The following is a 21939-nucleotide window of genomic DNA, read 5'->3' as shown; positions in this document are numbered from 1 at the left end:
GTTTATGGGACAGGCAGTGACCCAAACCCTCCCTGGTCTGAATTGCACACTGGAATGTGAGACACATAGTTTTAAATACCATCATACAGTAATAAAAGAGTTTGTGAGACCAGATCAAAGAAATAACTAAATATTTTATGTTAAAAAATCTTTAGTGATTTTGGCAGAACAAACAGTAAACTTGTCAGAATGAAAACCAACACTGAAGTGAATCATATCATAACTTTCTGGTGCATGATGTGATTATTTTTAATTCTTAGCATTGTGAATAATTTATATCTATGATCAGTGAAAATTACAGTAGAAGTTTTGTCTTTGGAGGGATTTCATATAAGATAGTTCAGTGCCCTTTGTGAATATTTGGAAAGTAAGTTCTATGCACAAGTGATTACATGAAAAAACAGGCCAAAATATCAGTTGAGAAAGGCAATCTGCCCTGGAGGATCAAAGGAAACTTAAAAAAGAGTAAACTTGTGGTACAAGAGGAAAAAATTAAAACTATAGAAATAACAATTATAAATTACATAATTACAATAACAACAAAGTGCTATTACTGCAAAACACTGAGATGTGATTGCTTAAACTGCTAGCTTCAATTAGTATTTTAAATGATTGCTTGCTATTAAAAACATAAATAGCACAATGACATGAATCTGCACAATATTAACCAAGACAAATGACAGAGTGCTAAAAACAATGCAAGATTAAAATAACATTTAATAAAATAAAAATAAATAACTGAAAGGAAGGAAGCTACAGTTACAGCAGATCAAGTAAACGGAAGTCCAGTTCGGGCAGTCGGATGAGAAGACAATTTTGTGCAATGCTATAAAGCTGCATCCAGACACGCTACAGCTGGGAAAACTGGAAAGGGATTCTTTGAAAGGTTAAAAACATGGATGCAAGTCAAATAGTAAAAAACAGGTCTGAACATTTTGAACTGCAGGTGGTGGGGGCTTTGTCAGTCACACACACATTACACAGAATCCAGTCTCCTAGAGCCCAGAGCCTCAGAAGTTAGTGAGGATCTGGAGCCCAGGAACTGGGCAGCACGGGGTCTTTAACACGGCAGCCGTGGGGAGAGGGGGCTGGCATGGACTAGCCAGTCAGGAACACCTGCAGCCAGGCTGCCACCCACCCCCTGCTTTGCCAGCCACTGCCCATGGCTCGCCCCCGCTCCTGTTGTCTCTCCCCACCCCCAGCTTCTCCTGTCTGGCAGCGCCTCTCCTGTCAGCTCGCAGCTCATGCCCCTGCCCCTGCCCCCGCTCCCACCCCTGTCACCCTGGGAGCGGAGTGACCCGGCTCCGACTCTGCCCTTCCCGCGCTTCCCTGTCACCCGGGGAGCAGAGTCTGGGGGCAAGGGAGAGCGCAGGGAGCGAGGGGCCGGGCACTGACTTCAGCAGACGCTACTGAGGATGCGCAGACCGCCCGCGCAGGCTCAGTAAGAGCCAGGTGCTGCGCGTGGGCAGGGAGGATGGGGCCGGTGCGCGTGCTGGAGCTGTACAGCGGCATCGGTGGGATGCACCAGGCGCTGAGAGGTACCGGTCCCGCTCGCCGCCCGTGGTCCCCCCGCCGCTGGGATTCCCGCCCCCGCTCGGCCCGGCCCGTGCCGCCCCAGGCGGAGCTCTGGCGGGCCTGGGCTGGCGGTGCCCGCCCTGGGCTTGCGCAGGCACCTGGGCAGGTTGGGCTGTGCGCGGTGCGCAGGCAGAGGAGCGCCAGGGACCGGCTCTGGTCGCGGGGGCCGATAGCAGCAGCCAGGAGCGCCTGAGCTGCTCGGCTGCAGAGCTGTGCTTGGCGAAAACCGCTCTGCAAACTCGGGGGGAACAGGGCGGCAAAATTGCTCTGCAGACTGTCCTGCCCAAGCCTAGATCTGCTCGGTTGCCTGCTGCCACAGTGGTTGTTAGGTTCTTTACTGTTAATATATGGACAGATATTACTTGTCTGGTCAAACAACCCACCGGAGCAAACATTCGTACTCCAGGGCTGCAGACAAGTAGAATTCTGTAAGGATGCCTTAAAACCGATCCCAAATTTAAAGAGTGTATTTAACATGCGTGAGTGAGACCTGTTGGGTTTTTACCTGTGTGCATATTTGCTTTCACTTCATGGAAAACAACAACACTGGATTTTGGTTTAGGATGGCCTGTGTCTTGTGATGTATAGTTATAAAAGAAGTATTTTTAGTAGGGCTGTGAAGCGATTAAAAAAATTAACCGTGATTAATCGTGCGATTAAACAATAATAGAATACCTTTTATTTAAATATTTTTTTATGTTTTCTACATTTTCAAATACATTTATTTCAGTTACAACACAGAATACAAAGTGTACAGTGCTCGCTTTATATTTATTTTTTTATTACAAATGTTTGCACTGCAAACAAAAGAAATAGTATTTTTCAGTTCACCTAATACAAGTACTGTAGTGCAATCTCTTTATCATGAAAGTTGAATTTACAAATATAGAATTATTTATAAAAAACTGCATTCAAAACCAAAACAATGTAAAATTTTAGAGCCTACAAGTCCACTCAGTCCTACTTCTTGTTCAGCCAATCACTCAGACAAACAAGAAAAGGAGTACTTGTGGCACCTTAGAGACTAACCAGTTTATTTGAGCATGAGCTTTCGTGAGCTACAGCTCACTTCATCGGATGCATAGCATATCGTGGAAACTGCAGAAGACATTATATACACACAGAGACCATGAAACAAAACTTCCTCCCACCTCACTCCCCCGCTGGCAACAGCTTATCTAAAGTGATCCTCAAGTAGAGCCATTTCCAGCACAAATCCAGGTTTTCTCACCCTTCCCCCCCCCCCCCCCACACACACATACAAACTCACTCTCCTGCTGGCAACAGCCCATCTCCCTTTGAAACCCCTCTTTATAATGCGCATGATAATCAAGGTGGGTCACCTCCAGCACTAATCCAGGTTTTCTCACCCACCCCCCCACACACCCCCCTTTTCCAAAAACCACACACACAAACTCATTCTCCTGCTGGCAACAGCTCATCTTACAATGTGCACAGCAATAATCCAAGTTTAACCAGAACGTCTTGGGGGGGGGGGGTTTGCAGGAAAAAAACAAGGGGAGACAGGCTACCTTGCATAATGACTTAGCCACTCCCAGTCTCTATTCAAGCCCAAATTAATAGTATCCAATTTGCAAATGAATTCCAATTCAGCAGTTTCTCGCTGGAGTCTGGATTTGAAGTTTTTTGGCTTTAAGATAGCGACCCTCATGTCTGTGATTGCGTGACCAGAGAGATTGAAGTGTTCTCCGACTGGTTTATGAATGTTATAATTCTTGACATCTGATTTGTGTCCATTTATTCTTTTACGTAGAGACTGTCCAGTTTGACCAATGTACATGGCAGAGGGGCATTGCTGGCACATGATGGCATATATCACATTGGTGGATGTGCAGGTGAACGAGCCTCTGATAGTGTGGCTGATGTTGTTAGGCCCTGTGATGGTGTCCCCTGAATAGATATGTGGGCACAGTTGGCAACGGGCTTTGTTGCAAGGATAGGTTCCTGGGCTAGTGGTTCTGTTGTGTGGTATGTGGTTGTTGGTGAGTATTCGCTTCAGGTTGGGGGGCTGTCTGTAGGCAAGGACTGGCCTTTCTCCCAAGATTTGTGAGAGTGTTGGGTCATCCTTCAGGATAGGTTGTAGATCCTTAATAATGCGTTGGAGGGGTTTTAGTTGGGGGCTGAAGGTGACGGCTAGTGGCGTTCTGTTATTTTCTTTGTTAGGCCTGTCCTGTAGTAGGTGACTTCTGGGAACTCTTCTGGCTCTATCAATCTGTTTCTTCACTTCCGCAGGTGGGTATTGTAGTTGTAAGAATGCTTGATAGAGATCTTGTAGGTGTTTGTCTCTGTCTGAGGGGTTGGAGCAAATGCGGTTGTATCGCAGAGCTTGGCTGTAGACGATGGATCGTGTGGTGTGGTCAGGGTGAAAGCTGGAGGCATGTAGGTAGGAATAGCGGTCAGTAGGTTTCCGGTATAGGGTGGTGTTGATGTGACCATCGTTTATTAGCACTGTAGTGTCCAGGAAGTGGATCTCTTGTGTGGACTGGAATGATCCACAGAGGCCTGCCTACCAACATTACAAAAAGAAGGATTCTAGGTGGACTCCTCCTGAAGGTCGAAACAGCAGACTGGACTTCTACATAGAGTGCTTCCGCCGACGTGCACGGGCTGAAATTGTGGAAAAGCAGCATCACTTGCCCCATAACCTCAGCCGTGCAGAACACAATGCCATCCACAGCCTCAGAAACAACTCTGACATCATAATCAAAAAGGCTGACAAAGGAGGTGCTGTTGTCATCATGAATAGGTCGGAATATGAACAAGAGGCTGCTCGGCAGCTCTCCAACACCACTTTCTACAAGCCATTACCCTCTGATCCCACTGAGAGTTACCAAAAGCATCTACAGCATTTGCTCAAGAAACTTCCTGAAAAAGCACAAGATCAAATCCGCACAGACACACCCCTGGAACCCCGACCTGGGATATTCTATCTACTACCCAAGATCCATAAACCTGGAAATCCTGGGCGCCCCATCATCTCAGGCATTGGCACCCTGACAGCAGGATTGTCCGGCTATGTAGACTCACTCCTCAGGCCCTACGCTACCAGCACTCCCAGCTACCTTCGAGACACCACTGACTTCCTGAGGAAACTACAATCCATTGGTGATCTTCCTGATAACACCATCCTGGCCACTATGGATGTAGAAGCCCTCTACACCAACATTCCACACAAAGATGGACTACAAGCCATCAAGAACACTATCCCCGATAATGTCACGGCTAACCTGGTGGCTGAACTTTGTGACTTTGTCCTTACCCATAACTATTTTACATTTGGGGACAATGTATACCTTCAGATCAGCGGCACTGCTATGGGTACCCGCATGGCCCCACAGTATGCCAACATTTTTATGGCTGATTTAGAACAACGCTTCCTCAGCTCTCGTCCCCTAACGCCCCTACTCTACTTGCGCTATATTGATGACATCTTCATCATCTGGACCCATGGAAAAGAAGCCCTTGAGGAATTCCACCATGATTTCAACAATTTCCATCCCACCATCAACCTCAACCTGGTCCAGTCCACACAAGAGATCCACTTCCTGGACACTACAGTGCTAATAAACGATGGTCACATCAACACCACCCTATACCGGAAACCTACTGACCGCTATTCCTACCTACATGCCTCCAGCTTTCACCCTGACCACACCACACGATCCATCGTCTACAGCCAAGCTCTGCGATACAACCGCATTTTTTCCAACCCCTCAGACAGAGACAAACACCTACAAGATCTCTATCAAGCATTCTTACAACTACAATACCCACCTGCGGAAGTGAAGAAACAGATTGATAGAGCCAGAAGAGTTCCCAGAAGTCACCTACTACAGGACAGGCCTAACAAAGAAAATAACAGAACGCCACTAGCCGTCACCTTCAGCCCCCAACTAAAACCCCTCCAACGCATTATTAAGGATCTACAACCTATCCTGAAGGATGACCCAACACTCTCACAAATCTTGGGAGAAAGGCCAGTCCTTGCCTACAGACAGCCCCCCAACCTGAAGCGAATACTCACCAACAACCACATACCACACAACAGAACCACTAGCCCAGGAACCTATCCTTGCAACAAAGCCCGTTGCCAACTGTGCCCACATATCTATTCAGGGGACACCATCACAGGGCCTAACAACATCAGCCACACTATCAGAGGCTCGTTCACCTGCACATCCACCAATGTGATATATGCCATCATGTGCCAGCAATGCCCCTCTGCCATGTACATTGGTCAAACTGGACAGTCTCTACGTAAAAGAATAAATGGACACAAATCAGATGTCAAGAATTATAACATTCATAAACCAGTCGGAGAACACTTCAATCTCTCTGGTCACGCAATCACAGACATGAGGGTCGCTATCTTAAAGCCAAAAAACTTCAAATCCAGACTCCAGCGAGAAACTGCTGAATTGGAATTCATTTGCAAATTGGATACTATTAATTTGGGCTTGAATAGAGACTGGGAGTGGCTAAGTCATTATGCAAGGTAGCCTGTCTCCCCTTGTTTTTTTCCTGCAAAACCCCCCCCCCCAAGACGTTCTGGTTAAACTTGGATTATTGCTGTGCACATTGTAAGATGAGCTGTTGCCAGCAGGAGAATGAGTTTGTGTGTGTGGTTTTTGGAAAAGGGGGGTGTGTGGGGGGGTGGGTGAGAAAACCTGGATTAGTGCTGGAGGTGACCCACCTTGATTATCATGCGCATTATAAAGAGGGGTTTCAAAGGGAGATGGGCTGTTGCCAGCAGGAGAGTGAGTTTGTATGTGTGTGTGTGGGGGGGGGGGGGGAAGGGTGAGAAAACCTGGATTTGTGCTGGAAATGGCTCTACTTGAGGATCACTTTAGATAAGCTGTTGCCAGCGGGGGAGTGAGGTGGGAGGAAGTTTTGTTTCATGGTCTCTGTGTGTATATAATGTCTTCTGCAGTTTCCACGATATGCTATGCATCCGATGAAGTGAGCTGTAGCTCACGAAAGCTCATGCTCAAATAAACTGGTTAGTCTCTAAGGTGCCACAAGTACTCCTTTTCTTTTTACGAATACAGACTAACACGGCTGTTACTCTGAAATCAGACAAACAAGTTTGTTTACATTTACAGGAGATAATGCTGCACTCTTCTTGTTTACAATGTCACCAGAAAGTGAGAACAGGCATTTGCATGGCACTTTTGTAGTCAGCATTGCGAGGTATTTACATGCCAGAGGCGCTAAAGATTAATATGTCCCGTCATGCTTCAACCACCATTCCAGAGGACATATGTCCATGCTGATGGTGGGTTCTGCTTGATAACAATCCAAAGCAGTGTGGACCAACGTGTGTTCATTTTCATTATGAGTCAGAGGCCACCAGTAGAAGGTAATTTTCTATTTTGATGGTTCAATGTGTAAACTACAGAGCCTGGAGAATTTCTCTTTTAAGACTTCATAGAATATCAGGGTTGGAAGGGACCTCAGGAGGTCATTTAGTCCAACCCCCTGCACAAAGCTTCTGAAAGCATGCTCTGCATCTCATCCCTCTAAGATTTTAGAAGGCACTTCAGATTCTTAAACCTTGGGTCAAGTGCTGTAGCTATCTTTAGAAATCTCATTTTGGTACCTTCTTTGCGTTTTGTCAAATCTGCAGTGAAAGTGTTCTTAAAATGAGCAGCATGTCCTGGGTCATCATCCAAGACTGCTATAACATGAAATGTATGGCAGAATGCGGGTAAAACAGCAGGGGACATACAGTTCTCCCCCATGGAGTTCAGTCACAATTCAATTAACACATTATTTTTTAAACAAGCGTCATCAGCATGGAAGCATGCCCTCTGGAATGGTGCCCAAAGCATGAAGGGGCATACGAATGTTTAGCATATCTGGCACGTAAATACCTTGCAATGCCTGCTACTAAAGTGCCATGCAAATGCCTGTTCTCACGTTCTGGTGACTTTGTAAATAAGAAGAGTGCGGCATTATCTCCTGTAAATGTAAACAAACTTGTTTGTCTGAGCGATTGGCTGAACAAGAAGTAGGACTGAGTGGACTTGTAGGCTGTAAAATTTTACATTGTTTTGTTTTTGAGTGCAGTTATGTAACAAAAAAATCTACATTTGTAGGTTGCACTTTCACAATAAAGAGATTGCATTATGGTACTTGTAAGAGGTGAATTGAAAAATACTGTTTCTTTTGTTTATCATTTTTACAGTGCAAATATTTTCAAAAATAATATGCACTTTGATTTCAACACAGAATACAAAATATATGAAAGTGTAGAAAAACATCCAAAATATTTAATAAATTTCAGTTAGTATTCTATTGTTTAACAGTGCTTTTAAATCTGTGATTAATCACAATTAATTTTTTTATCATTAATTTTTTTTGAGTTAATTGTGTGAGTTAACTGCGAAAAATTGACAGCCCTAATTTTTAGCCTTTATTAGGCCTGAAGTATTTGTAAAGATTTTAGTTAATATTAGAACGATTCCTGCCAAATCATAAATTAAATTGGATTATGTTGAAACCTGAATTTATGAAAAAGAATTTCAGGGAGAACACTAGTTGGCCTGAAGGAAAGTATTGTAATTAAATACATATCCTAGACACACCCCTTTTTCTCCCAAGCAGCATTTTAACTACTAAAGGTCTAATAAGGGGGACCAACGTAAATACTCTGGCCAGGTATTACCAAGGTTTCTTCAAGTGGTTTATAAAAACATTTAAAACCTGTATTAGACACACCAACGCAGGTGCTCTGCAGACTATTAAGGTGATATTCTTAGGGCTGGTCTACCTTACTGCTTAAGTCGATGTAACTTACGTTGCTCAGGGTGTGAAAAAGACACCCCCGTGAGCAATGCAATTTAATCCGCTTAAGTGCTGTTAACACTGCACTATGTCAGCGGGAGACGCTCTCCCACCGACATAGCTTCTGCCTCTCACGGAGGTGGAGTAATTATGCTCCCATTGGCATAGCGCATTTTCACCAGACGCATTAAGTGGCACAGCTGCGCTGATGTAGCGTGGTAGTGTAGACTGCCCTTAGACTTGCTGTCACTTCACTCTCCTATGCCAGGCTAAGAGATCTTCCTTTTGACTGAACCCGCCTTACCTTCAATTCCATTTTCTTTGGTTGTTGTGAATAACTGTGCTTATCTTGGGCATAAAGGGATTCATTTTTTTTCTATGCCAGTAACATCTGTTTTCTTCATTTCTTTAAGTTATTTGGAAAGTCAGGCAGCTTCATATCTTCTTTTGCCAGGTGCCTGCCTGTTAAAGTTCCCGGAACAGTAGGATGTGGAAAATGAAGGAACATAGTTTTAAAGAAGAGCTTTTTAGACATTGTTTGTGGTTTATAAATACAGTTAATATGAAAGCTTTCAGTAAGGATTTTAGAATGCACCTGGAGGAGGTTGCCAGCAGAATAAAATGTAAGAGAAAAACAAGGTATTTAAAATGTCTTGCCCAACACATGCAAAAAGTAGGTTATTGTGTTTTATTTTAATATTTTTGTGTGTAATTGTGTTACAGTAACTAAAAGGCAAGACAATAAAATATGTGAACATGCAAAAAAATAGGACTAGTTAAAGATACAACTAAGCCTTAATAACTGTCTTTGGGACCAAACACCTCTCTCATTCCCTAAAGATGTCTTTGGAAGAGAATATGGGCCACAGGTATTTTTGTTGAGAGTTCTAGAGATTCTGGAATCTTAACTGATAGCAAAAGAAATGGATACTTTGTCTCTTGTATTCCTGTCTAACATAGTCTTAATTCTAAAAGAAAATCTGAACGTTTTATCTTGCTGTCCATGAGATTCCGTGAAAAACAGACTGAATTCACACCATTATTCACTTGTCACATGTTGGTATCTATATGTATGGGAAAAATCATCCCCAGATATTATCTGGTTCTCTTGTTAACATAATAATAGACACTCTGTGAACACCCAGTAACATCCTCCAATGATTAACAAATACTGATACCAATGTGTTAAAAGTTGGTGGGAATCTCAGGAGGTCCTACAGATGCCAATGGTCTAATTAAAATGTAATACCACTGCATAAAAGCAACAAATTAGCTATGAGAGATGAGCCTTTCTGAGATGTAGCCTCGGAGAAATATGAGAGTATTGCAAATAGGTGTGCAAAAAATATGATTGTTTAACACCACACTGCATACTGCTTGTGCTTGAGAATGTTGGGAGTGTGACCAAATCATCACCCTTGCATCTAGGATATGTTTATTTTGTGAGGGGAGGGAGGGAACTAAATCACTGCTGTTGGTCCCAGAAAGGTTCCATTTATTTCCAGAACTTTCAGCTGCAGCTTAGAATCACAGATGAAGTTTCTGAACAATTGCAGCAGTGTCAGTGTCGATAGTAATTTACATTTCTGTTCTTTTGGGGTTACTTTCAAATGAAGAAATTACAATAAATACAAATAGTATGGCTGAGATTCTTTTGTAGAAGTACCAGCCAGAGCAGATGAAGCGACTCATGTCTTTAGGGGAAGGCTTGAATTCTTATTTGTTTGAATGACCCTGGATAGTGTTGAAGGTTAAGTACCAATTGAAATTTGCATATCAAATGGATTCAATAACATTTGCATCACAGCTGACATTACTTTTTTCAGATCCGGATATTTTTCTTTATTGGAAGTGTGTGATGAGAAGTACAAACTGCCCCTTGGTTCCTTATTTCCATGTCCCTTTAAAATTCTGCAAATTTTGCACTTGCAGACGAGTCTTGTTTTGAGTCATGTTAAGACTAGTAACTACGAAGCATGAATAAAAGGGGTTCTATTCCATTAGTTTATCCACATTTTTGATGTGTCTTGTAGCCATTTGGATTTAGTTTACTCATGATGTTTATCCTTATAAAGGCACAAAGTAAAGGCAAAGTGGGACTCAAATGTTTGTTTTCATGTGAAGATCAGATGAAGAAAGTAAACATTCCTTGCAATTACTTTTTCATGTATAATAGCAAGAATTCACGTGTGCTTCAAACTTGTGCATATACAGTTATAAACAGAGTGGTACCTTGGCATACATTTCTCTAATAGAATTCTTCTGCTGTCATGTGACAGGAGACAATAGAATTCTCAGCACCATCTGGTAGTGGGGCATTATGGGAGTTTCCTCCAAATGTTTGGGGAGAAAAGAGATCCTGCATTCACCAGTGGTGTGTGATATAGTCAGCAGGATTCACGAGAAATCAAGAGTAAGTTGCTCATTGGCTTCTTTTAATAATGATTCCAGTAAATGTGTTTTTCCAAGAAAAAGAGAGGAAAAGAAGCTGTTTGTTATTTTAAAAAGAAAAGATTGTATATAAAACCTTAGTGACAGTCTGCAGCAAGAGAAACTAGTTCTGCAAAAGGATTTCTACAATGCTGCCAAGGTGAGTATCAGTGTTGGTTCCCTACCACATTAGCATCTAACTTAGAGGTAGAATAACTTGTGTTTTTCTGTAAAATTATTAGTGTTTATAATTGGTGAATAGATATTTTCCATAATCAAGCTTAAGGATACCTTCCCTCCTGCTTCCTGGCATCTTTTTAGTCTCTAATCTGGCAAACAACTTACACGTGTATTTAAGATGAGTGAGTAATCATATTGAAATTAAAGTACATGTGTAAGAGTTTGCAAGATAATGGCAACCAACATACCAAATAAAGCCCTAAAAAAATCAACATTTGGCAACAGTACTTCAATATAGCAGTTTCTGAGATATCCACAGTTTTTATCCAATAGTAGGAGATACATGTGGCGTGGTGGTGACTTATTTATACAGACTAGGCTTGTTCCCCAATATTTTCACTTCAGTAGCACACAGAGAGCATTAGTATATTGTTTTCAATGGAGACATGAGCGTTGGTTCAATCCTTTATTACTAAAGTTAGCTATCAGTCCTGAAACTCCTGGTGAAAAATCTGCAGCTCTTTGCTTATACTTTACAGAGAGATACTTCAGTATACACAGTGAAATTTGTAGTATGTTGTTTTAGAGCTTTACAATTTTGTAAGGAGATTTTTAATGTTTAGTAACATAAGAAATGCAAACAGTATAATTTTGATAAGTGCTTTTAACTAAGGTCACAAAGGGAGCCAGTGACAGATCTAGGATTAGAATGCAGTAGTCTGTGCTCTCAGACATGTCCGGTTAGTCTGTTGAAGCCAATGGAGTAGTCCCCTCATTGAGGCCCTGTTCTGTGTGTGAATAGTTCTGTTAAAGTTAACGGGATCGCACACATTGTTGAGGCTTTCAGGATTGGGCCCTTACCTCGGGGTGTCTGAAAGCAGAATGTATTTCTATTTATTCCCATTAGAAGGTAATGTGATTGCTGCTCCAGGCCAGACTCTCCACTGTTAAGAAATAGGAGAGTTTGACAGTTAGATGTCAGACACCAAAAACTGCCATATATATTTGTTTAACCACAGAACATCTGCAATGAAAATTATGTTTTGTTTTTAGAAAAGTCATCTTTCCATCTAGTCCTCTTCCATAGCAACCCTCCTCCAAACAAACAAGCAAAAATCAAAACCAAACCAAAAAACCCAACAAAATAAAACAAACTTTTCATGGCTTATTAATTTAGGCAGCTTTCCCATGCACAATTAACTCCAAGTCTGTACCATGCAAACGTCTAGTTATCTGGATTACCCATGTTTAAAATTTGTGCATGAAATATGAGAGAAGTACTTTAAAAGGTACCACTTCTAGGTTACAAGTTCAGTTGTATATTTTTTTCCCCAGTGATTAATGTAAGTTTCAATATAAGTAATCTATGTTTTATCACTGAGAATAGTTACATTTAAATGAAAGAAAAGTTGGCAGGCAGAAATATAGTCCAGTAAAACCCCAGATGAAACCATATTGTCAATCTGGGCAGTCTCTTTCTCATTAATTTCTAAAAGATAGCTTCTTTGGCAGAAGAATAGTGTTGGTTAAAAATTATAAAAATCAACATTTTGTTGTTCTACTCTGCAGGCACAGATACTGAGTGTGTGGTGATGGGAAGGAAGAAATTGATTATCTTGCAGGAATCAAACATCATGTTGACTGATGGTCCAGGCTAATAGCTATACCTAAAAGTCGATAATAGACCAAAAATGAAATCTTTGTTTATTCTAAAGGGAAACTGAACTGGCATAAAATGTGACCGTTCTCTCTTTTTACATCTGTTTTCATAATCTTCTACAGTAGATAGTTATTTTGGTTCTGAATTCCCTTTGTTTTCAGATCTGCCAGACCCTGCCCTTGGCAGTATGCTATATATTCCATGTGCTGTGCTGACATTGATGATTCTGGTGCAGGAGTGCAGCAATAAATATAAACAGATCTATGCTAATTTTAAGGTCTGTTAGAAACACATGGCAGGGGAATCGGTTTGTCAAGTGTAAAAGGACATATTTGGTAGCAAATGAATTTTTATTTTCAAGCTTTTACAAAGATCTATAAACTGTGGATTGCCTCTTCCAAATCTAAAACTAACAGAGGTAACCACTTTACTTCCTTCTGTTTGAATTTCTGCATCTTTAGGTCACTACCTCCCCCTCTCGCCATAGCAGTAAGTGGACACGAGTGCTCTAAAATTTGGATTTTAAGGCCAGATTTAGGATCAGCTCTGACCTCCTGCATAAGTGGGAGCTGGTATCAAGCAGAATGCCCCAGGGATCAGTCCTGGGGCTGGTTTTGTTCAACATCTTCATTAATGATCGGGATGATGGGATGGATTGCTCCATCAGCAAGTTCACAGATGACACTAAGTCGGGGGGAGAGGTAGATATGCTGGAGGGTAGGGATAGGATCAAGAGTGACCTAGACAAATTGGAGGATTGGGCCAAAAGAAATCTGATGAGGTTCAACAAGGACAAGTGCAGAGTCCTGCAATTAGGACGGAAGAATTCCATGCACTGCTGCAGGCTGGGGCCCAACTGGCTAAGCGGCAGTTTTGCAGAAAAGGACCTGGGGGTTACAGTGGACAAGAAGCTGGATATGAGTCAACAGTGTGCCCTTGTTGCCAAGAAAGCTGACGGCATATTGGGCTGCATTAGTAGGAGCATTGCCAGCAGATCGAGGGAAGTGATTATTCCCCTCTATTCGGCACAGTTGATGCAACATCTAGAGTACTGCGTCCAGTTTTGGGCTCCCCACTACAGAAAGAATGTGGACAAATTGGAGAGAGTCCAGCAGCGGGCAACGAAAATGATTAGGGGGCTGGGGTACATGACTTATGAGGAGAGACTGAGGAAAGTGGGCTTATTTAGTTTGCAGAAAAGAAGAGTGAGGAGGGATTTGATAGCAGTCTTCAACTACCTGAAGGTGGGTTCCAAAGAGGATGGAGCTAGGCTGTTCTCAATGGTGGCAGATGACAGAACAAGGAGCAATGGCCTCAAGTTGCAGTGGGGGAGATTTAGGTTGGATATTAAGAAAAACTATTTCACTAGGAGGGTGGTGAAGCACTGGAATGGGCTACCTAGGGAGGTGGTGGAATCTCCATCCTTAGAGGTTTTTAAGGCCCGGCTTGACAAAGCCCTGGCTGGGATGATTTAGTTGGGGTTGGGTCTGCTTTGGGCAGAGGGTTGGACTAGATGACCTCCTGAGGTCTCTTCAAAGTCTAGTCTTCTATGATGTTATGGTAGCACAGACTATATGACCTCACACAGTAATTTCTGCATAAGCCCATAACTGCAGTTTGAATTTATAGCTTTCCAAAAGATATGCTATCTAGTCTGAATTTGAAGACTTCAAGTGATGGAGAATCCACCATGTCCCTAAGCATGTTGTTCAGTGGTTAATTGCCCTCACTGTTAAAAATGTATGCCTTATTCCTAGTCTTCCTAACATTAAGTTGTTTTCTACACAGCTACAGTTTAATTACTTTGCCAGCCCTTGAAAACTGGCACTTATTCTTTTAAGAGACATCTCGAGGGCAATGCATGTTTCTTTATTTGTGCTGGGTTTTTTTCTTGGGAGTTCAGTTAACTGGCTGTAACCTAGTCAGAAATGCCTAAACATTACATGTTTCTAGACAGGTAAATAGATTTTTTTGCCCATTGCTGGATAATTAAGTAAAATGTATAATTAAAAATAAAGTGCAAGTTTGTTCTTTTGGTTTCAGAAAAAAGCCCTGAATGATGGAAAAAGACAATTATACAGAAATGTGGTGGCCATTGAGTTATTCACCCAGCACTGCTTATCTCGAGTAGCTCCGGGGTGGCAGTGGTGCACAGTGGGGCTAAGGCAGACTCCCTGCCTGCCCTGGGCCCCGGGCCGCTACCAGAAGTGGCCAGCATGTCCAGCAGTGGCTCCTGGGGGGTGGGGTGGGGCAGGCAGCTCTGCTGCGCACTGCCCTCACCTGTGGGTACCACCCCTGAAGCTCCTATAGGCTGCGGTTCCCCATTCCTGGCCAGTGGGAGCTGCGGGTGGCGGTACCTGCAGGCGAGGGCAGCGCACCGAGCCCTCTGTCCCTCTCCCCCCCGCCGGGGCTGCAGGGATGTGGTGCCGGCTGCTTCCGGGAGCGGTGCGGGGCCAGGGGAGGTGGGAAGCCTGCCTTAGTCCCGCTATGCCATGGGGCTGGCAATCCTGTGGGCCGGATTGAAAGCCCTGACAGGCCAGATGCGGCCCACAGGCCGTAGTTTGCCCTCCCCTGCTCTAGAGGATGTGATTACTACCAGGAAGCAATGTGCTATGATCAGTGATAGACTGAACAGCATCTTTTTTGATCTGAGTTTTTGTAGAATTGGCTTATTCTGTTGTTCTATAAACTCATTGTGTACTTTGTGTCTGTTTTCTGCATTTTTCCTTTTGGATAATTATTATTAGATTTATACTGCAGTCTCCTGCTTTTTCATTAATATATTTAAAGAAGTCAGTCATTTCTCTTTTCATCTAAGAAGCTATGGTGTTACATTAAGAGCTGTCTAATGTCTTTGTCCTTCAAGCTGCTCTATGCCAGGGGATCCTTGCACTCATACAAAACATTTGCAGAGTCAGGGCCCAAGGTGGAATGCAAGCAATAATGTGATTCAGTGACCTTAAAAATCCCCCTTCTGGATGTTGCAGTATAGCAACATAGATGACCCAAGTTCAAGGACAACTTTACTAACCCAGTTTCCCAAACTAACAAACAATATGCTTCAAGAGTGGCAAGTCTGGTTTCCAGAGTGTAAGATCTCTGATTAGTAGCTAGAGTATTTCTGTCAATTGTTGCATGGTGCGGCATGTTGATCTGCAAGGCCCTATGTCCCCTGTGTTCTTACCTAGAAAAGATGTAGCTAGAATAATGACCAAGAAAAGGGTGGATGGAGTTTGTGTGCGTGTGTGTGTTACAGTGATTACAAATAATTTTTTGGAGTGCAGTGGGTGGAGAAAGGCAGCTTTGGCTATAAAATGAAGTGATTGTGGTACATTTTGTGTAAAGTTTGAGTCGACACAGCAGTTCTGAGCACATTATTTCTCTTTTTTCCTTTACCTGTAAAACTATTTGTGCATTAGCTCTGGTAACATGAGAAAATGTAGTGTATTTTAAAGCACAGGTATGGTTTTGCAAATTCCTTTCTTAATTCCAGAAAGCTGTATATCTGCAGAAGTCGTTGCTGCTGTTGATGTGAACACTGTTGCTAACGAAGTGTACAAACACAACTTTCCCAGCACGCCATTATGGGCAAAGACAATTGAGGTGAGTAATGGACACGTGTCTCTTTTTGCTCTAGCCATCTCAGTTGAGTATTAGTGGGGAATGTGAAATCAGAACAGTTGAAACTGGGAGGCAGTAATGTAAAAGGATTGCTTTGTTGGATTATGTGTAGTAATGACTTTGGTAGATTCCTGGAGGTGTAACTACTGCTTGAGGGAGATACACACATGCATAGAGTACAGACTGATGCTTTCTAGGGCATAGTCTACACTACACTACACTAAGGTTGACAGAAGGTGCTAAAATTCAGCACGTGTGAACGCTCTCTATCGGTATTTTGTTGGCACTTCTGCCAACAAAATACTTCCAGCCCCGCAAGCTGCAAAGCCGCATTCACGCTGCCACTTGCGTTGGCAAAACTTGCTTGTTTTTTCGCGGGGAGGCTTTTTTAAGTACCAGTGAAAGACAAAAGTTTTGTTGACAACGTCGCAATGTAGACAAGCCCTTGATTAGCTGAGAAGGATTTTGTTTTTCCTGAAAACCTGCTGTATAAGGATGCTTGATTACTGTGCCAGTAAAGGCTACATAGCCAAGCAGGGTGCATCAACCCCCAAAATAAAAAGAAGTGTAAAAGAATTTTGTCAAATTAGTAAGAGACATTCATTTATTCAACATCTAAAACTGGATTGGAAAAAGCAATTTAAAATACACTGTAGGGAACAATCCTGCATTGTTAGAGGGCTGGATCGACCAGGTGACCTAGTAAGTCTCTTCCCTCTCTAATTTCCTTGAAAAAGAGTTTTGTAAATTAACTTCAGTGTTTATAAAAAGGCTTGATGCTTTTGTTGATTTATGCCACAAATTTTAATTACACATTTTTGTTCTGGTATGTTTAATATGACAGGGGAATTATAAATTAGCCACATGGATTTGTATAATATCGGTCCATTTCAGAGTGGTTAGAAATTACTGAACACCTTTTAATCTCCTATCACAGTTTTCAGCCTGATAGTAGAAGTTTCTGAGCTTGTTTTAACACACCAGTTTAAGTAAAACCAGAGTGGATGGCTAAAGGTTGCCTGCTTATTCAGCACTTGGTACTTGCTGACTAGTGTCAGATCTGAGTTTCTTAAATGGGGGAAAAGAAAGAAGAGGAATTACATTTTATGTCCTTGATGGATTTTAAGAGTAGATTCAGGTCAATAAAATCTTCCTTAAGCTTTGTGGGAAAACAGTAAAATCTCTCTTGCGTTGCTGTTTTTATATGGAATTTTAGTAACTTTTCTTTTATAAAGCTAACCCCTGAAATAAATAAAAAGCAGCAATTATTTTTCATGACCATAATCAGACCTACTTTCTTGTTTCTGTTTCTCTAGGTGGGATGTTACAGGTTGGCTGATTATTAAGTTATTTAAAAAAAAACCAAAAAACCACACATACTATTAGCTAAACCTTCTGGTGCAGTTTAATAAACTTGTAGCTCTGGTAGTAATTCTGCAACACAGATCTAATTCTTTCTCCTTTAAACAAAAGTCTTTTTGTATTGTATGACCGGTAAGCCATAAAACTAGCTTTGTGGGATTTTACACAGAAAGGACCAGAATAAACTTTTCACAGTGTACCTGTAAAGAAAAAACATCTTCACCACTAGTAAGATCTAAGTTAAAACCCTTCCTGTTAGGGTTACCCAACAGTTAAGCTATAACACATGACATGTTAAGCAACAGCACATGACATGGTATGAAATATTCTTTTCATAATGTTATTTCTGGATGAAATGTGAGTCTTTACAGTCTAACACTTCTGGAACTTAGACATGCCAGTTAAACATACAACTTTCAGTCTACTAGTTTTAAAAAAATCTTTGTCCTAACTAAAAATAAACCTAAAAACCCCACGCATTTAATTGGACAGTATCATTCTGTGTAAGAATTTGTCCACATTAGTTAGCAGAGTATGGTGCAGCAAGTCTTGGCACCCAAAGCTAAAAGAAACAGCAGAAGGCAGGCAGGCCATGGAGAAACAGCACGTGGGAATGGTGCACTCTTTGCCTGCTACGAAGCAATAGCCCTGTCGTCCTTGTCAGTATGGAGAGGAGATATGGTCGGATGCCACGTTGAGTATAGGATCCTGGTTATTTGCTCCACAACCATGTGGATCTGCTGGCCAAAAGCAAATGCATAGGGAGACAGAGTTGGGAGTTTCCCAGGGAAAACTAGTTTAGCATGGGGTCTTGGTAAATACTAGTTTAAACTGGGAACAATAAAATTACTTTGAGAATAGACTAATGAATATTAACTGAAAAATATTTAGGAATTTGAAAATAGTTTTTCAGTAAATTGGTCTGTTTAATTTTGAATAAATCAAATAAAATAACACAAAATATAGCCTCAGTATAGTGCTGTATGCTATTGCCTTGGCTATTTAAAACAGAATCTACTGAATCTGGGAATTCCCCTTCTTTGTTTTAGTAATGAAAATCAGATGTTTGTTTAGCAAAGAAGAGGAATCCCCAGATTCAGAAGTTTCAGTATTTGAGATAAGCTGCTGAACTAACTGTCCAGGCCAGTACTTTGCCTCTTGCTCTGGCTGGCTGGAGAGCAACTGCTATGACTGAACTCTGAGTACAGTGACTTAAGTAAAAATATTTCAACATGCGCAAAGGTGGAAGACCACTTGACCCGATTCATGGTTATGTTGAGAAAGTTCATTACGATGGCAAAGAGTCTTTTGATGCAGAAATTGTGAAGCAAAATGGAGTGGGAGGGCAGACCCTATGAGGAAACATTTTCAAAATGCAGTGGAAAGGACAAAGAGACACTGGAATAACTGACTTTGGCTAAATGTGTGTGAAGATTTGAATTGGAGGTACTGGTAAAACTGCATTGTCATTGCCAAGTACATCTCAACAAAGCCCGATCCAGGTTGGCATTCCAAAGGGACACATCAACAATTGCTGTTGCATGCAAAGTGTGGTTAGAGCTAATGATAAATGAAGATCTTGTATCACACAAAGCAGAAGCACAAAAAGATTCTGTGAGACAATTACTCCAGTACACATTTTGCCAACTGCCTTCATCCAGAATATGCAGGAAAGAAATTGTCAGCTGAACAAGAAGAAATTGCAGGGCACTGGATGCTCAGCAAAAATCTCAACTTTCTGCCATATTTTCTTGCATTTAAAGTAGCAGAAGCCCTGTATCCAAAAATCAGCATTTTTCATCTGCTTTCCAGGAAAAAGTTTCCCCTGAAACATGGTAGAAAAATCTGAAGAATGCTGGTATTCCATCTGACTGAATGGAACTGGTGGTGCAATTGCAGTGTCCAGCAAGCACAGAATGAATCTTTTCAAACTTTGGATATGCACGTGCAGAACTGAGGAATAGGCTCAGTCTCTCCACTACCTCAGGGTTGCTCTTCTGCTATAAAATGTTGCATGGCCAAATGGACCTGGACCAGTTGTCTGCAGCTCTGTGTGCTTCTGATTGTGTTGCTTAATGTTTCAAGTCTACAACTCTGCATTATTATTGTTTTAATGTAATCAAATAATTTCAGTTTTTGTTTATGTAATGTTGAAAACTGAAATAAGTCAACATGTATAACCTTCCTCAAGAAAATACTTAACCAAAATGTATACAGTGGAGTCGCATCATACGCGCATTTAACTTACGCAAATTCAACTATACGCATTCGGCAAAAAAAAAAGAAAAATAACAACTCTCAATGGTGGAGTACTGTACAGGAGTTGACGGGAGAGCTCTCGGGGGTCGATTTATTGTGTCTAGACTAGATGCGATAAATCAACCCCCGCTGGATCGATCGCTTCCCACCCATCCGGTGAGCATCTCGCCGTGCTGAGTGTGATTCTAGTGTTTAAAGATACGTATTTTTCATACAACATGCCCCCTAAATGCAAGCCAACTACTTCATCTGGTGCTCAACCGAAGAAACAGCGATCTGTTCCAATGCTGGAGGGAAAACTGGCTGTGTTGGACTTATTGAGAGACGGTATGTCGGTCTCCAACGTGGCGCGTAAATATGGCCGCAACGAATCTAGCATCTGTGCCATCAAGATTCGAGAGAGAGAAATTTGTCCAGCCATGGCATCAAGTGCTCCAATAACTGCTAAGGTGATGAGCCAGGTGCGTGATAAGACTTTAGTGAAACTGAAAAGGCATTTAATTATGCCTGGAAGACATGAACCATAAACGTGTGCCCATCAATGGCAACACGTTGCGAGAAAAGGCTCTTAGCCTCTACGCGCTATTCAAACCTCCCACTGAAGAGGGACAGCCTTCTGATGAGAAGGAATTCAAAGCCAGCCAAGGTTGGCTTAACAGTTTTAGGAACCGCTTCAACCTCAGAAACATGCAGACTACTGGTGAAGCTGCATCAGCCAATGAAGAGGCAGCAAAAGCCTACCCCGAACAATTAAGGAAAATCATAGCCCTTTTCTTCTATCTTCCTGAACAAGTTCTTAATGCTGATGAGACTGGGTTTTTCTGGAAAAAAAAAAATGCCCAACCGCACTTACACTTTGAAAGCAGAAAGACAAGCCCCTAGTTTCAAAGCAGCTAAAGACCGTATGTCTGTGGTGTTTTGTGGCAGTGCGGCTGGGCATTTAATAAAGCTGGGCTTGCTCTGCAGGGCTGCAAATCCCTGTGCCCTAAAAGGCAAGAACAAAAATCTCCTGCCCGTGTTCTGGCGATCAAATAAAAAGGCTTGGGTGATGGCAGCATTATTTCTGGATTGGTTCCACAGGCGTTTCATTCTGGAGGTCAAGCGGTACCTCGAAGAGAAAGGACTTGACTTTAAAGTGTTGCTGATCGTAGACAATGCTCCTGGCCATCCTGAGGCACTCTGGTTTGCACATAATGATGTTGAAGTCGTCTTTCTCCCTTTTTTTATTCTTTCATTCTTCCATTTCTCTGTCTTTTTGACTATAAGCGATTTTCGCCTTATGCGCTGACTTTAGAACCTAACCACCGCGTAAGATGCGACTCCACTGTACAGACATTCTGATGTTTAGTATTATAATTACCTATATTAGAATTACACCCACAGCAGTTTACTTTTTATTTGTACAACCCTATATTAATCTCTGAATCTACTGCCTCATGTAACCACAGTTTGAATATGTAAATAAAACTAAGTGTAATGTGGTATGCATTAATGAAACCATTTTTAAAATAGAAAATGCCTAGCTAGTTTTTCCCAGGGTGGTAAAAACCAGGATTTTATGTGGTAAAAAACAGCTCTGGTAAGTACCATGCTATCCCTGTCGGGAGAGTGCCAGGGCAACACCTGCTGTTGTAGCCCATGCATTGCAATAATGGCTGCAGAACAGCCTGGCTGCACTTCTTGTTTGGTGTTTGTACACCACCTAGCACTGGGGGCCCTGGCCCATGATTAGGGCTCCTAAGTGCTATGAGAAAAGGAGTACTTGTGGCACCTTAGAGACTAACAAATTTATTTGAGCATAAGCTTTCGTGAGCTACAGCTCACTTCATCGGATGCGTTCAGTGGACTGCATCCAATGAAGTGAGCTGTAGCTCACGAAAGCTTATGCTCAAATAAATTTGTTAGTCTCTAAGGTGCCACAAGTACTCCTTTTTCTTTTTGCGAATACAGACTAACATGGCTGCTACTCTGAAACCTGTCATTATGTAAGTACCTCTCCTAATGCTTTGTGGCCTAGGTGGAAAAAACAGTTTCCCCAAGTTTTC

General features: G+C 42.1%; 1 protein-coding gene across 6 annotated transcripts in view; it reads left to right on the top strand.

The window, feature by feature from the left end:
- The first annotated feature begins 1368 nt into the window (after positions 1 to 1368).
- Positions 1369 to 21939, top strand: part of TRDMT1 (tRNA aspartic acid methyltransferase 1) — a 40944-nt gene continuing 20373 nt past the window's right edge. For 2 of the 6 annotated variants that reach the window (XR_006289062.1, XM_037890789.2), the window contains exons 1-2: positions 1391 to 1538; positions 16146 to 16255. Coding sequence is in view for 4 of the 6 variants with exons in the window: in XM_037890789.2 (XP_037746717.1) it covers positions 1475 to 1538; positions 16146 to 16255 (174 nt within the window). In the remaining 2 variants the exon portion in view is untranslated. Of the gene's footprint in view, positions 1539 to 10953; positions 10973 to 16145; positions 16256 to 21939 lie in introns of those variants that run through there. The other 4 variants (XM_037890786.2, XM_037890787.2, XM_037890785.2 and 1 more) reach the window with 3 other exon arrangements.

The sequence above is a fragment of the Chelonia mydas genome, chromosome 2 (assembly GCF_015237465.2).
Source record: "Chelonia mydas isolate rCheMyd1 chromosome 2, rCheMyd1.pri.v2, whole genome shotgun sequence".
Classification (NCBI taxonomy): domain Eukaryota; kingdom Metazoa; phylum Chordata; order Testudines; family Cheloniidae; genus Chelonia; species Chelonia mydas.
This window is presented reverse-complemented; position numbering and strand designations above follow the sequence as displayed.